Source organism: Neolamprologus brichardi, chromosome 10 (genome assembly GCF_056152115.1).
Source record: "Neolamprologus brichardi isolate AB-2024 chromosome 10, ASM5615211v1, whole genome shotgun sequence".
Classification (NCBI taxonomy): Eukaryota; Metazoa; Chordata; class Actinopteri; order Cichliformes; family Cichlidae; genus Neolamprologus; species Neolamprologus brichardi.
The window spans coordinates 19,980,349-19,993,856 of record NC_142113.1 but is presented as its reverse complement, the minus strand read 5'-3'; the positions used below and the strand labels follow the sequence as shown (position 1 = coordinate 19,993,856).

The following is a 13,508-nucleotide window of genomic DNA, read 5'->3' as shown; positions in this document are numbered from 1 at the left end:
ATGAAGGCTAGTGGAAGGCAGCTTCTGGGTTTGGTCTTTGCCATCTTCGGCTCTCTTGGATGCATGGCCATCTGCATCGGCTCCACTTGGAAATTTGCTCAGAATAATGGGCTGGGTTTGTGGAAGTACTGTGAGAGTCGGGACGATTACTACAGGACAGTATGTGAAGCTTATATTTCTCTGGATGTACCTCAAGAACTGAAGGCTGCCAGAGTGCTCACCATCATGTCCATCGTCATCTGTGTTTTTGGTATCATGCTTGGTGTGGTAGGGGGCAACTGCACCACCAATGTTCAGGATGAAAGGCAAAAGACTAAAGAGGCCTGTGTTTCTGGAATTGCCTTCATCATTGCAGGTGTCTTGGTGCTCATACCAGTCTGCTGGACCACAATCACCATAGCTCATGAATCCTACAATGAAGAATACAGAATGGGAGCTGCGCTCCACATCGGGTGGGTGTCTGTAGGGCTGCTGATACTGGGTGAAAGTCTCCTCTGCAGCTCCCGTCCACTCAAAAAGGAGACTAGCTATGATGTCAAGTACTCCCAACCTCCCTCTGTGTAAATCAGGGTCTTGTAAAAAGAAAAAGCAGTTAATTAGAAAGAGTAAAAGCTCTTTGAAACTTAAATGTGTAATTTGGATGAGTAGTAAAATCCAAAGTTTGTGTATTTAAACTTTCTGTAAAATCTGACTGAGCAGCCACAAGTTTAAATCTGTGATTTATTAAACTGGTTCAATATTGATAATGATTTGGATTATTGTCTTACTTGCTGTTTTTAAATACTTCTTTTTATATTTGGTTTTTGCTTGTCTGTTCAATGTGTGATCATGTACCATTAAAATGTACATTAAATGTGAGAGCATGTGAGAGCAGACATTTCTTTGTTGCATCTGATGGCAGTGGCTCTTTATTTTCAAACATCTAAATAAAGAGTCTGATTACAATTTGTGTTTGTGTTTATGTCTTTATTTATAAGATACTAAGGAGTTGTGTATATTTTTGCATAAAGAGTGGGTCAAGGGAGAGAGAAATATTCAATTCAGTTCAGTTGTATTTATTTATGCAGGTACCTCAAGGTACTTTGTGCTACAATAATAGTATAGCCAACAGTAGTGTGTGCCCTCATAAAGATGTATTTCATGTTTTTTGTTTACAAATAGTCTGATAATGGAATACAGTATAATACAGGGACCTCAAACATGTGGCCCGGGGGCCACTTGTGGCACACGTCACCCGTACTTGCAGCCCATATATTGACGTGACAAAATATAATGCAGTTTGGTACTTGAAGTTACTTTTTTTGTTACTTTTTTTGTTACGAGAGTTTGTTTGTTGTTGAGTGCAATGTTAAAATAAGTTCTTAAAAAGAAAAAAAAATAATATGAATGCAATATGAGCAGAGAGCACAAACCTGTTGAGGGATTCGCAGTGTTAGTTCAGTAGTGAGAGACTTATTTCTAAAGAAAACAATACAGTCAAAAACTAACGTGTACATTTATGTCTGCATTTTTATTTTGTTAAATACAAACAAAATTATAGCAGAAGTGTTGCCAAGTGTCTGACCAGAATGAGAGCACCAATGTGTTTATTTGGTAGTTCAATGAAAGGCCTTCGGTTAGTTAAGAGTGAGAAAAAGAAATTGTGTTCATGTTTGCAGTTTTGTTTTGTTATACAATAATCGAAATTTAAAAAAACAAACAAAACACTACTTTTTCAGAAATATTTGTGGGCGTTTGTTTGTTTTTATACTTCTTGAACACTAAAGTGGCCCTCCAATGAGATGACGGTACCAGCCGTGGCCCACGGCTCATTTCAGTTTGAAACCCTTGGTGTAGTGGGTGATTTAAAAAGCAAAACTTTCACAGTCCTCATAATGACACCGGGAAGGGCTTGATTAAACACTTAAACTGCTAAAATTAGCTTTGGACTTTTAATCATATGTTAGTTTGTTGTGATTTAATCACCAAAAATGTTTTTAGGAATTCACATTATGTACAAATGAAATGAAAAGCCAAAAAGTAATAATAATAATAACATTGTTGACACAGAATATCTACGAGGCAAAGCCTCACAAGTGGGGGGAAATACAGGAACCACCACAAGGCCACTTCTTTTTCAGTTTAGAATATAATTTAGTGCCAAACAGGTCTGATCATTAGTCTATTAAAGACACAATCATCCTTTAATGAGAAAACCTAAAATCAAAAATAAAAGTTGAAGTAAGATGTTTTTCTTTGCTTTATTATTTTTTCATTACTGTTCTAGGCATAGCTTGAAATAAAAAAAAGTAAAGTGAGCATCAAACCATTGCTACAAACGTTTGTGACATTTGCTGTTTGGACTGCGGTAGTGATGTGTCGGTCGCGAACGAAATGGCTCTAGAGCCGGATCTTTGACGTGGACGAGGCGAGCCGGCTCCTTATCACAAGCAGTGTTTGTTTGTTTTTTTCTCTCACCCTCTCTCTGTCTCGCACTTTTTTTGCTTCTCTTGTGCTTTGCGCTGGGAAGAGGGGGGAGGGGCAGTAGTTACACACGCAGTAGCACAGGAACAGAGCGGGAGGGAGAGAGAGAGAAAGAGAGCCAGGGTCACATTAGAAAGGTATAGTAATCATCCACAACTATTTTCAGTTGCGGATGATAAAGGATTCAGAAAGTTTATTCATGCAGGCCCATATGACAGAGAATATGCGTCTTCTTTTTGTTTTCACATTTTAATTTATATTTAATTGTGTTGTGGTTTGCAGTGTTTTGTGTTGTTTCACTTTAAATTAGTTTAAAAGGACAAAGCTGAAAATTTAATTAGTTAAAAGTTGAACTGTGAATAGTTGGTTTTTGTATTATATGATTTATTTATTTTTATGTGGAGTGAATAAATAAAAGTATATTTACGTTGGCCCCTACAGACAAAGCATGTACAAACTTCAAAACACGTACGAACTCTGATGCACGTACAAACCCTGAAGCATGTACAAACTACAAAACACGTACAAAACACAACAGAAGTGCTCCAGGATGCTGGGGGCAGTGCTGAGCTTTTGTTACCTAGTGGTTACAAAAGCCAGGAAGTACCAATGACCCGATTTGGTGTGTGGTAGTAACAGGTAAATTAACATTTTTTTTTAAATTATTTGAATATATACAGTGCTTGTGTATAAATACACAAACAATACACATATGCTTTCATGCTTTCAATTTTGTAATTTAAGTGATCTAGGTACATGTAGCTCAGTTTTGGAAGTTCAGTTCATGCTAGAAATGTGTTTTGGAGTTTGTACGTGCTTTAGGGGCCACCATAAATATTTATATATAAACATATATAAATAAAACCACTTTTTTTTACATTAGTAATTCCTTTTGTGCACAATTTTATATTATTCTTAATAATAAATTAATTAAAGCAACAAAACAACCTGAAGAGCCGGCTCTTTTTAGTGAGCCGAGCCGAAAGAGCCGGTTCTCTAAAAAGAGCTGGAAATCCCATCACTAGACCGCGGTTCTCTCTAAGCTGTTCTTTATATAGTTCAGCCTACTTTCAGTGCTTATTTCCTCTGCTAAATGTTTCACGCTTCAACAGATTAGAATCAAACCCAGCATTTACATGTGAAGACTGACTGATCTAATTTGTTTATTGCTGTTTGTCTGTTTCCAAAGAAAGTTTACCTTTTTTTTTTTTTTTTTACTATTTTGATGTTTTGTTTATAGGGGTGGAAGGAAACACACACATTCTTGTATAGATCATTTTCAATATTAAAATGATGTAGTAGCAGTTGGATGTGTAAGTGTAAGCATCAAAAAGATACAGTGGAGCAGGTTTAACTATGCCTTTCTTTAGTAAAGAAAAAACAAACAGTCATAACAATACACAATATTTTATAATATACATATTTATCTTAAGTTGCACGGTCTTATCTGATTGTCTGTTTCTGAAAATATTTTTCTTTTTTTTGCTTATTTATTTGTTTTTTAAATTTGTTTATTAATCAAAGTCTGCATTTGCTAATGTGGCTGTTTAGGATTTTTGTTTTTGCTATACTTTTTGTTTTGTATTGTAAATGCAGAAAAGTAGTGTTCACATATTTTATATACTAATTTGGAGTTAATGTACTCATCAAATAACTTTGACACAAGTCACAGAGCATTTGGATGTCCCCCTCTACAATTCAGTAAAGTGAGTAATAGTTGTATGCTATCTCCTGCTAAAACAAAATGATCACAAGCTGAACAGGGAACGGAGCAACAAATTGCAAAGAGGGCTTCCCGAGATAAAGATAAACCTGATATCATTCAAACCACCAACATGTCAGTCCATGTGTGCCATATGTCCTTTCCAGGAACTTAACATTACCATCTGCTGTCAATAGACATTGTGGCATGCAAGGTGAGGAAAAAGGTGAGGTGAGGCAAAAAGAGAGGCAAAAAGAGAAAAGGGAACAAATGATGATGTTTCAAACACAAAGGCAGTGGTGTGGTGATTGGGAGTCTAAAAGCTTCACAATTATAGGGAAAAACCTGACAACGTCACACTGATAATTTGAAACAGATAATCTGTAGTTTAACACTATGGTAATTACCAAGAAGGCACTCAGGTTGGTTATACAGAGATGTGGTTCAGAGTGTAAAGTAAAAAATGTAATGCTTAAGTGAGGAACCCAGATTCAGCCACTTCCTGCAGAAGTCTTTTCTGCAGCTTTCAAGAAAAACCATCAGCTTAGCTTCATCATGACAGCTGGCTGTAGGCGGATCCTAGGTTTGATCTTGGCTATCATCAGTTTTCTGGGGAGCATCATCACCTGTGCGCAGAGTTGGGTCAGAGTTGTGTTACATCAAGTGCAGCAGATATTCATATGAATTTTAGGTGATGATGCTGAGATCCATTCACTGAATTCCACCTTCATACCAACTTTAGAGTGTCCAATATAAAGACAGTATAAACAGTGTACTCTCGGTGTAGAGGATGGAAATCAACCAGGACAACTTATATAACATCTGCTGACATCTGGATTAATTCAGGTGCGTACATCCATAAAAAGCAGCAGGTCAGCTGATCACAAATTATTTTAAGAAAATCTACTGTCGCTCTCACTAGAAGTTATTGAGAGTTGTAATTCTTTTCTCTACACTGTTGTGGATTTTTTATGACATATATACCTGTTTACACTGAACATGTACTCACATATATACTATGTCACCATATATACTTGTATACACTGTATACATACCTACACTTGAGTGTTTATCTAATAGAATCACTGTGATAAGCATTTAACCTGCATGTTTAAGATCACAAGACCCACACTTTTAGATCAAATATTATTCACAAGTATATTAAGGAAGTTTGTGCCACTTGTTGAATGAGCATATGTGATCAATACTGTCTGAAGTGTAGTGATTAGGAACAAAAAGTAACCTTTGATTGTATTATGGCCAGTGGTAACTAGTCCAAACAAAGAGTTAAATAAACTTGGTCCCACTAAGCTGCACCTGGGAGCCTCTCCGCTGACAGAAGGTGGTGAACCACCCATCTCTAACCCATGAAGTAAACAAATTTTGACCACCTGAGAGTGCACCTGGGACACTTTTTGCCTGTCTCCAGTTGCCAAAGTTGTGAAAACCCTTCTTTAACAGATATAGTAGCCCACCCCTGGCAGCAAACCTGACAAAGCTGTCAGGAGGATTCATTGTTTTCTCTCTGCAGTATGTTTGATATCTGACTTTTGCCCTTAAAACTGTCAAAAGGACCCAATTAAAATGATTGATGTTGGGAACAGTGCTCAGAGAGTTATGGAGTAGTGCCAGAAAGTTATCTAACACAAGGGGATGCATCCATTGCACTTTGAATGTGTGTGACTGTTAGAAAGCACTTAAGAACAGAAAAAAGTGCTTGTGTGAATGAGTGAAAGAGGCATGTTGTCTGAAGCGCTTTGAGTGCTCTGGGAAAGTAGAAAAGAAGAATCAGTCCATTTATCATTTCACAGATTTCTTGAAAAGTCTGTGTGCATCATCCAATAAATAATTCCATGTCTTTTTCAAATGATTGATTGATTGATTTTTTAAATCTGCTAATATCTAATATACAGATTTTCTGAATGAAATGTTCTTTTGGGGGGTGATTGGTCTTTATATGTAACTTTGCATGCATCAGTGAAGAAACAGTCAACTTCTCCTTTAATTATTACAGGCACCTAAAAACCACTTCCTGCCTGACTCCTTTCATGCAGCTCTCAAGAACACACCATCTTTCCTCTTTGACGAGATAAGCAAAGCTCATCACGATGGCTGACTGTAAGCTTCTGGGTTTGGTCTTGGCTATCATTGGCTTTTTGGGGAGCATCATCACCTGTGTGCTCCCAATGTGGAGAGTGACGCCCTTCATTCGTTCCAACATCGTCACAGCACAGGCAATCCATAATGGATTGCATTTATATAGCGCTTTTCAAGGCACCCAAAGCGCTTTACAATGCCATTATTCATTCACTCTCACATTCACACACTAGTGGAGGCAGCTACGGTTGTAGCCACAGTTGCCCTGGGGCAGACTGACAGAAGCGAGGCTGCCATATCGCGCCATCGGCCCCTCTGGCCAACACCAGTAGGCGGTAGGTGAAGTGTCTTGCCCAAGGACACAACGACCAGGACAGAGAGCCCGGGGATTGAACCGGCGACCTTCTGGTTACAGATACGCTTCCCAGCCACGGTCGCCCTCTGTCCATGAGGGCTTGTGGCTGAGCTGTGTGGTCCAGAGTACGAGCCAAAAGCAGTGTAAGGTCTATGATTCGATGTTGACCTTACCTCAAGATTTGCAGGCTAGCAGAGCACTCATCATCATCACCATCTTGTTAGGGTTCTTTGGGATGCTGTTTGGTGTAGTTGGGTACAGCTTCAGTAACTGTATGATAGATCAAAGTCAAAATAGCAATGTGACTATAGCTTCTGGGGTTATCGTCATCATTGCGAGTGTCTTGCTCCTAATCCCTGTAACTTGGACAGCCCACATTATCAATCAGAATTCCTACAACCCAACTTTGATCAGTTCTCAGAGGAGGGAGCTGGGATCATCGCTTTACATCGGCTGGGGCTCTGCAGGACTGCTGTTCCTGGGAGGAGGCCTCCTCTGCAGCTCCCATCCTCGTATGAATGTCAATGACTGTGAGGTTAGGTACTCCAACAGCCGCCCTGTGTAAGTCCTACATTTAAATGCACAACCTGCTATTGAGAACAAGAAAAAAGATTTTTACCTCCTTTGTGTGGCCCGGGTAAAACAACAAATTAGATATTTTATTTGTACGCTCAGGAAAATTGTATTGCAGCAGAAATCACATCATTTTCTGTCAATCAGGAAAGTGACATGATTCAAATAAGCAGCCATGTTTGCAGTACAAGTGTTTAATCTAAATTTTTACTTTTGCATATATATATATATTTATCTATATATATATAGATAAATATCTATATCTATATGTGTGTGTGTGTGTGTGTGTGTGTGTGTGTGTAAGAGAAACAAAAGGAAGTTTCAGGCTCGGTCCAGCAGATGGCAGATATCTCTCTTAACTCAAATTGGTCGAATAAACGTTAGGTGATTACACTCATGGAAAATGAAGATTAAAAAAAAGAGGCGGGCATTCAGAGTTTTTTTTACAGTTAGGAGGAGGGTTTCCAAATACCTGTGTTGTACCTCAAAGTGCTTTACAGTCAGAACGGCGCCTTAACGTCAGTGTCGCGCATCGCATCCTTTTTTGTTAAGAGGTGTGTTTTATTTACTAGCTGTCAGCGATAAAGCCAATATCGACAATGTTCTTCTGTTGCCTACGAGGACGTTTTAGCAGACTTTTTGCGTTGGTTTTCTTCGTGCTTGCAGTTTTGGAAGCAACAGAGTTCGAGGGTCGACCCCAGAAGATGCGGGAGATTCGGGCAACCGTGGCTGATTTGGCCTCGCAGGGAAGGACCTACCTGGGCAGGCTAGTAGGGGAGCAGACGTTGCTGTCGGTGGAGAAGGTAGCTGCTATTTATCTATATCTATTTATCTTAAAGAAAAACTATCTTTATTTATTTATTTATTTATTCATTCATTCATTCATTTAGTATAGTTTTTCTTCAGGCTATGATTCTGTATTATTTTTTTCTTATTGTAGTTGGAATTATTTTAGTTTTTAATTCTTTATTCTGAGAATCAAGTTTTGATTTGTCTCTGTGTTTGTTTATCTTTCCCTCTTCGTGTCTGTTCCAGCGTGTTGCTTCTTCCTGTTTTATTTTGGCCGTCTTTTGTCTCTGGTGCTTTGTGCTAATAAGCAACTTCAGCAGAGTGTTCACTTGCACTTTGACATGTACTGTGTCCCTCGTGTGTTTTTCTAAGAACAGTTATAGTTTAAAATTTTGTTTGTTTTGACCTGCATTGTTACTTTACTGAGCAATACAGCTGCTTTCTACTTTACCTTTTGCTTCTGAATGTTGCTGTTTGGGTCTAGTAGCAATGGCCAGGTGAAGCCTTGTGAAATGTTGGGTCCTTCCATCAAATTGGTTCAGGAATTTCTCAAGTCTTCACATGTGCACACAAACCGCCCAGCTGGAAAAAAACCTGTAATGTCATGTAAGGTTTTTGCCTCTTGGGTGGTGTCAGCATGGTAATAATTGTTACCAAGAATGGAAACAAAAAGGCCTTGGATTGTTTTTCAATTCATTGATTCATTCATCCAGTTTATTTTGGATCAGTAACGATAATAAAAGTTGATCAATGTCGACATTAAGCCCACACAGCCCACACACTTTTTTAAACAAACAAAGGGCCATCATTCAGGTAGGGTTTTCTCACTTTGCTCTGACTCCTACTCCCTGCTCTGGCATGTTTAGCTTACCTGGAGTCATGTGACTCAGTGGCACTGAGCAGGGCCATGTTGGCTGAAGGGAGTGAAAAGTGGAGTAATGTGTAGATGTAATTTACAGTTGTAAATGAAACACTGCAAACATAATGTGTGCTGGAGAGAAAAATTTCTACTCTGCCAAAATCACCAGTTTATATAAAGACGTGAAAAGACAACATGGTTTTTAAGAAATTTCCATTCCTGTTTTATCAGTGTCTCAATGGGAAAAAGCAGAGGCAAACTGTGACCCCACTGCTAATGCACGGTGTGCATATATAGATTTAATGACTATGGACATTCCTAAATGGAATATCAGTAATCCCGCTTCATAGATAACTGTGTGTTTGTTTTGGCCCACAGTTACTGTATATGTCTAACAAGATCAAACTGACAATTCACATGAGTAGATGCTGTTTGATACACTGAGTAAATGCAAGCAATATGAGGTATAAATGAGGTAAATCTAGGCTGTAACTTACCATGTCTCCATCTGTCCACCCCCTTCTTTTTTTCCTTTTTACTTCTATTAACCCCCGTTTTCCCACCTTCCAGGATTTCCTTCAGGTTATAGGTGTGGTTGCTGAAAGTGTGGCTAATCATCTAAATGCAGTACTACAGTACATCTCTCAATTCCTGAAGGCTAATGAAATTCAAGGTAAGGATGTTTTTTCTGATGGGCCAGTGACTAGAAAACTACAATGAAGTTTTAATTTTAGACATGCTCAAAAAGTGGCATTGCCCTTCACCTACCATTTACACTCACCAGGCTCTGGGGAGCAGATGCTTAGATAACACCAACAAAGCATAGGCTGTATGTAAAGATGGAAGACTTGTTCTTTCTGCACAAAAGGGTAATTTAGACATTTCAGAAATAGCACCTCTATTGTGACTGGCAGAGGAAGGACTGTGTCCCCACAGCCTTTAACATTCACTTAGTCCTGCTGCTGCAGTATTGAATTTTCTTTGCTGTTTTTGAGCCTTACTTTTTTATAAAAAGATTAAGATTAAGAAGATTCAAGATTCAAACCCAGTATCCCAATGCACAGCAAATTGACTGAGCCGATTGTTGGGTTAGGCTCAAATCTACAAACAACATTCTCACTTGGATGTTTTTTCTGGTCTAGTTTTGTAAGAACTGATGGAGAGCTGTGATGACTGCATCCTCTGTATGCTAGATATTCAAACTGGTGCGGGTTAACGTCAGCAGGGGGTGAGGATGTAAGAATGAGTCTCAAAACAAATCATAAGCAAACAACAAAAAAAGTAATATTAAATGTAGAAACTGATCTATAGTAAGATGTTCTGTTCAATGTAAAACTAAAGAAAAATCTTGGTGTTTCACTCCACCTGCTGATCAGACCTACCAGACTTTCATTCAGATGATTATTCCCAATAAATAATTGATTCAATTCAAATCATAGTGCGATGTGCTTTATAGGAAAGCTGTTAATAAACACACAATAACGGATTATTATATTAAATGTCATTGCTTGTGTTTGTTGTCCACAGTTGATCTCCCCATCAGCAAAGTCACCCCAGAAGGACTGATCTTTATTGCACAGTGGCTTCTCGAGGTTATTTTTTGGTACTGCTTAATTTCTCATGCCTTCCAGTTGATTGGTTGGTTGCTCGTACGGCTGCTGAGACTCATGCTAAAGCTGCTGAGAGTCATGGTGGCTTGCTTGCTTCCAGGCTGGTCGGGAAAATTGTTGGCCTGGAGGAGCAAGTTGAAATCCAAGTTGAACGGGGGAATAAAATTGAAAAAAAAAGAAGAGCAGCCAAAAAAATTGATTGAAAGATTGAAATCCCCCAGCTTATCTTTACCCAAAAGTTGAATAGAAGGACGCAACATTCAGCCTTTGTAACAGAAAAGTGTTAAAACTGAGTTTATTTACTTGTGTTTTTGCTAATAGTTAATCATGCTTAATTCTAATCATAGTATAATCAAGAATAAATCTAATCAATATGAGGGGTAAGAATATGTTGTTTGAGTAATGAAATAATTTTGATGCCTTGCTTTTTCACCTAGATTGTGGGAGCATTGTTATGACTATAGTGCATCCTTGGCTCTTTCTTTGTGAGTGAGTGTGTAAGATTGTCAAAGACAGAGTCATAACACAGTCATAAAGAGAAAAAGTATGTTTATATGTGATTGAGCTAATGAGAAATCATGTTGAGGTAAAACAGCATATAAACTGAATGAGACATGATGAAGAACATATTCATGTATGGCTGAGCTACAGCATATAAATGTATAATGAAATACAGTATATGTATGAGAAAATGTAACCATTTTAATGAATGATTGAACTTTTTAGTTAATCTGTCTGAAAGGTTATAGAGAGAACAAAAGGGTGTGGCTTAACTTTGGGACAATGTGAATGTCATGTGGGCTGATGGTGGGGTTAAAGAGAGGAAGCGGAGATGAGAACAACAACATGTATAAAAATCCCATGCAGATGGAAGAAGTTGTTTTTTGTTGGAGAGTGTTGTTGAGTGGAGAATTTGAAGACCTTGGAATTCACAGTTAGGATTTTCTGCAAGAAACCCAGAAGATTTCACCTTCTTTTTCCAAACCACCATGGATTATAAATTGGATTGACTATTTTGGGGATTTACTCTGCTCACTGCCACCATGTTGGATTGGAACTTTGAGGAAGTTTTGGAAACTTTGTACAGAGTTCTTTGAATGTGCGTCATTCTGCATGGTAAGGAAGAGACTCCATCTGTTGCTAAGGTGTTCTCTCTCTTCTCTTCTACAACAGAATCAAGACCAGTAGTAGATATTTAGCAACATTTTAAACTTGATTATTTTTAAATTTCATAATCTTTTATACATTTTAAGATGATTAAGATGTTTTCATTGTTATTGTCTTGTTGAGCTGTTTGTTTTGCTGTTGCTTAATTAAAAAAGCTTATCTGCAATTAAAGGTAATTTTATGAACGTTCCTTTTTTTGTGTTCTTTTTTTAAAAGTAAAGGTAAAACTTGTGAATGAGTACTAACATCATTTAAGGGTTCTGGGGCCTATTTTCCAGGCCACAAAAGTAAAACCTGGCAAACCATAGATCATTCGGGGGGAGCGAATGTTAATGGATGTGGCTGCTGATTAAATCGTACTGACAGTTGCTAGTGTTGTTGCATCATCTAGCAGACAGGGGGGTAGACATTTAGGTAATCTGATATGTGTGTGGGGTGTGAAAATCAGGACCCAAGATGCAGGCACTGACATTGATGGGATGAGTGAGCTTTTAATTATGAGTGAAGAAACTACTGACAAAAGTGGAGATGGCGAGGAAAAGAACTAAGAAATAACCTAAACTGGAAAAACCTAACAAATGAAACTGAAGCCAAAACTCACGGGATGACATGCAGAGGGACACAGGAAGGAACGCAGAGGAAACAGGGAGACTCGCGGAGACAATACAGATGAAACAGCAACAAGCAGAAGGAAACAACACACACTAACATAAGACACGGACCTTCACAATAAAACAGGAAACTGAACACACATGCAAAGACACAGACTCAGAGACATGGACTTTGTACAGAGACCTGACTACACTGGAACAGAAGGAACACACAGGCAGGTTAGACTAGGCACAGAACAGAAGGAGCACAGAGTAACATGAGGGGGCAAAGGGACCAAAACCTAGGACCTAGAAATTCAAAACCAAAACACAGACAGCAATAATGTGGCAAATAAATAATAAACAATTCATGACACAGAGAAAAGTAAAATTAAAATGAATCAAGCCCTTACTGCTTGATACTTAGATGGGATTAACATTTGCTGGTTATTTGGCCCTGGTAATTTACGTATACATACATGCATACATGCAGACATGCAGACATGCATACATACATACATACATACATACATGTATGTATGTATGTATGTATGTATGTACATTTATTTATTTATTTTAAAGGTCAGTAACTCAAATCACTAGTCAAAAGAAAAACAGCAGTTCACAACTTACCCATGAGGGTTTTCTATGGGCAACCCATAGAGGGCTTGCTCACAGAAAACCCTCATAGGGCCCTGAAAGGGGAAAAACTGCTATTGGCCAAATGAAGTTGGCTATTGTAGAGAAAATGAAAACACACCAAACCCCATCACTACATTTCCTGGAATATGAAACTGAGCAAAGGGAGCTGATTCAAAACATTAGTAAAAGGAAGTTAACCTGGATACATATGATATACTGTAAAAGAACTTAAGTTAAAGTTATCAGGCTGCATTCCATTTACTAAGACAAACTCATTTGATAAGATATGACGGCTGTTTTTTAAAATTTGTCGTTTGTTTTTAATAGTGAGCTCATAGTGTAGTGGTATGGAACCTTGCATAATATGTGAAAGAACCCTTTGAAGTCTCTTTCCCTGGAAGCAGACATAAAACCCTTGGGGGTTGTGCAAGAAATAGTATACTTCAAAGAAAATATGCAGGCAGCTGGGTTACCTAATGGCTTACCTGTTGTAACCCCTTGTGAATGAGGGAATAGCTGAAAGTAGCTCTTCTTGTTTTTTAGTTGGTTTGTTTTTTATTTTTTAACAACATTCTGGGCAGCCCACTGTGGGGCTAGATCTTCTTAGTGTGAGCAGCCAACAGACAGCCTATACTATGGCCTCGCAACCTTTCACTTTGAT

At 38.3% G+C, this 13,508-nt stretch overlaps 3 protein-coding genes across 4 annotated transcripts; all 3 read left to right on the top strand.

Moving 5' to 3' along the window:
- LOC148100923 (claudin-4-like) lies at positions 1 to 564 on the top strand. The gene has a single exon (XM_087847366.1). The coding sequence runs from the start codon at positions 1 to 3 to the stop codon at positions 562 to 564; it is 564 nt and encodes a 187-aa protein (XP_087703492.1).
- A 5,706-nt stretch (positions 565 to 6,270) lies between these two features.
- Positions 6,271 to 7,182, top strand: LOC102791855 (claudin-4-like). Its single transcript, XM_087847367.1, has 2 exons — positions 6,271 to 6,403; positions 6,707 to 7,182. The coding sequence occupies exons 1-2, from the start codon at positions 6,274 to 6,276 to the stop codon at positions 7,180 to 7,182; spliced, it is 606 nt and encodes a 201-aa protein (XP_087703493.1). The 5' UTR covers positions 6,271 to 6,273.
- A 411-nt stretch (positions 7,183 to 7,593) lies between these two features.
- LOC148100922 (uncharacterized) lies at positions 7,594 to 11,762 on the top strand. 2 transcript variants are annotated; one of them, XM_087846873.1, is made up of 4 exons: positions 7,594 to 7,744; positions 7,857 to 7,993; positions 9,409 to 9,511; positions 10,366 to 11,762. In XM_087846873.1, the coding sequence occupies exons 2-4, from the start codon at positions 7,895 to 7,897 to the stop codon at positions 10,689 to 10,691; spliced, it is 528 nt and encodes a 175-aa protein (XP_087702999.1). In that variant the 5' UTR covers positions 7,594 to 7,744; positions 7,857 to 7,894; the 3' UTR covers positions 10,692 to 11,762. The 2 variants fall into 2 exon arrangements, with proteins under 2 accessions (XP_087702999.1, XP_087702998.1); XM_087846872.1 differs by having other exon boundaries at positions 7,594 to 7,993.
- The last annotated feature ends 1,746 nt before the right edge of the window (positions 11,763 to 13,508 follow it).

Coding starts and splice junctions, on each gene's coding strand:
- LOC148100923 (XM_087847366.1), top strand. CDS start 1: ATGAAGGCTAGTGGAAGGCAGCTTCTGGGTTTGGTCTTTGCCATCTTC.
- LOC102791855 (XM_087847367.1), top strand. CDS start 6,274: ATGGCTGACTGTAAGCTTCTGGGTTTGGTCTTGGCTATCATTGGCTTT. Junction 6,404..6,706: donor CATCGTCACAGCACAGGCAA/TCCATAATGGAT, acceptor GGTCGCCCTCTG/TCCATGAGGGCTTGTGGCTG.
- LOC148100922 (XM_087846872.1), top strand. CDS start 7,790: ATGTTCTTCTGTTGCCTACGAGGACGTTTTAGCAGACTTTTTGCGTTG. Junction 7,994..9,408: donor CGTTGCTGTCGGTGGAGAAG/GTAGCTGCTATT, acceptor CCCACCTTCCAG/GATTTCCTTCAGGTTATAGG. Junction 9,512..10,365: donor GAAGGCTAATGAAATTCAAG/GTAAGGATGTTT, acceptor TGTTGTCCACAG/TTGATCTCCCCATCAGCAAA.